Genomic DNA, 878 nt, shown 5'->3' with positions numbered 1-878 from the left:
CGTGTAGGCATGGACACAGGTGGCAGTTTCTCTGGAGGAAATGACATGCATACAAATGGACTGACTCCCCATCAGAGCCAGGTTTGTTTACCTTATATTAACATTTTTAAACTTATTGTCTGCTGTTAAAAGTAAAATCTTGTGGGCAGCATTCTAGTGGCTACAGCATTGTTAAGAAAATCACTGATATTAGTCATTCTCTTTCTTTGTCAGATTTTGAATCTTATAAGAAGCTGTAAAGGAAATGAAGGAATGGGCTTTGATGAACTGAAGGCAAGACTTCATGGAATGAATGTGAATACTATCAAGTAAGTATGGGCAATTTCTTGCAAAACATTAGCGGCTCTTCAAGTTGATTGTAACATCTGGGCTATTGTACATGACTGAAAAATCGGAATCTGTTACTAGCATACACACAGTCTCTATTGGCCTCATCTGTTTGCTGGGATGTTATATGGATGGATCGATCTATCTAGCCTTTTAGGAGATTTTTGCTGCACTATTGCAAGGGAAGACCCTAGTATAGTTTTGTTGCAAACAAAAAAATAAAAGTGTAAAATTCCCTTAACATGCCACATTCCAACAGGCTTAACTTTGCTGTTTCTGCTAAGGGGAATTCTGGCTGATTGTCTTTTAGAATAATTCCTTACAAGGAAAGTATTGGCTATCTATCCTTAGGATACTATCCATTTTGGTTACATTTTGCCCACATTCACGTAAATAACAGTGAATGTAGGCGTGTAAATATAGTTTTACTTTAAATACCAAACAGAATCGGGCCATTAGACTTTCAGTTGCAGGTGGTAAATAGGGAACGTCTGTCAATCCATTCTTACAACTTCCTGTTGCAGCAGTTGTGTGGGGTGTCTAAATATGAC

General features: G+C 37.8%; 1 protein-coding gene across 1 annotated transcript in view; it reads left to right on the top strand.

The window, feature by feature from the left end:
- Positions 1–308, top strand: part of RPA2 (replication protein A2) — a gene marked incomplete at both ends in the record, with an annotated part of 3049 nt that extends 2741 nt beyond the window's left edge. The window contains 2 exon segments of the mRNA XM_072397979.1: positions 1–81; positions 214–308. Coding sequence (XP_072254080.1) covers positions 1–81; positions 214–308 — 176 coding nt within the window.
- Positions 309–878: the final 570 nt, after the last annotated feature.

This window comes from Pyxicephalus adspersus, unplaced genomic scaffold (genome assembly GCF_032062135.1).
Source record: "Pyxicephalus adspersus unplaced genomic scaffold, UCB_Pads_2.0 Sca720, whole genome shotgun sequence".
Lineage (NCBI taxonomy): Eukaryota > Metazoa > Chordata > Amphibia > Anura > Pyxicephalidae > Pyxicephalus > Pyxicephalus adspersus.
The sequence above is the reverse complement of the archived record's forward strand: the minus strand, read 5'-3'. Positions and strand labels throughout refer to the sequence as shown.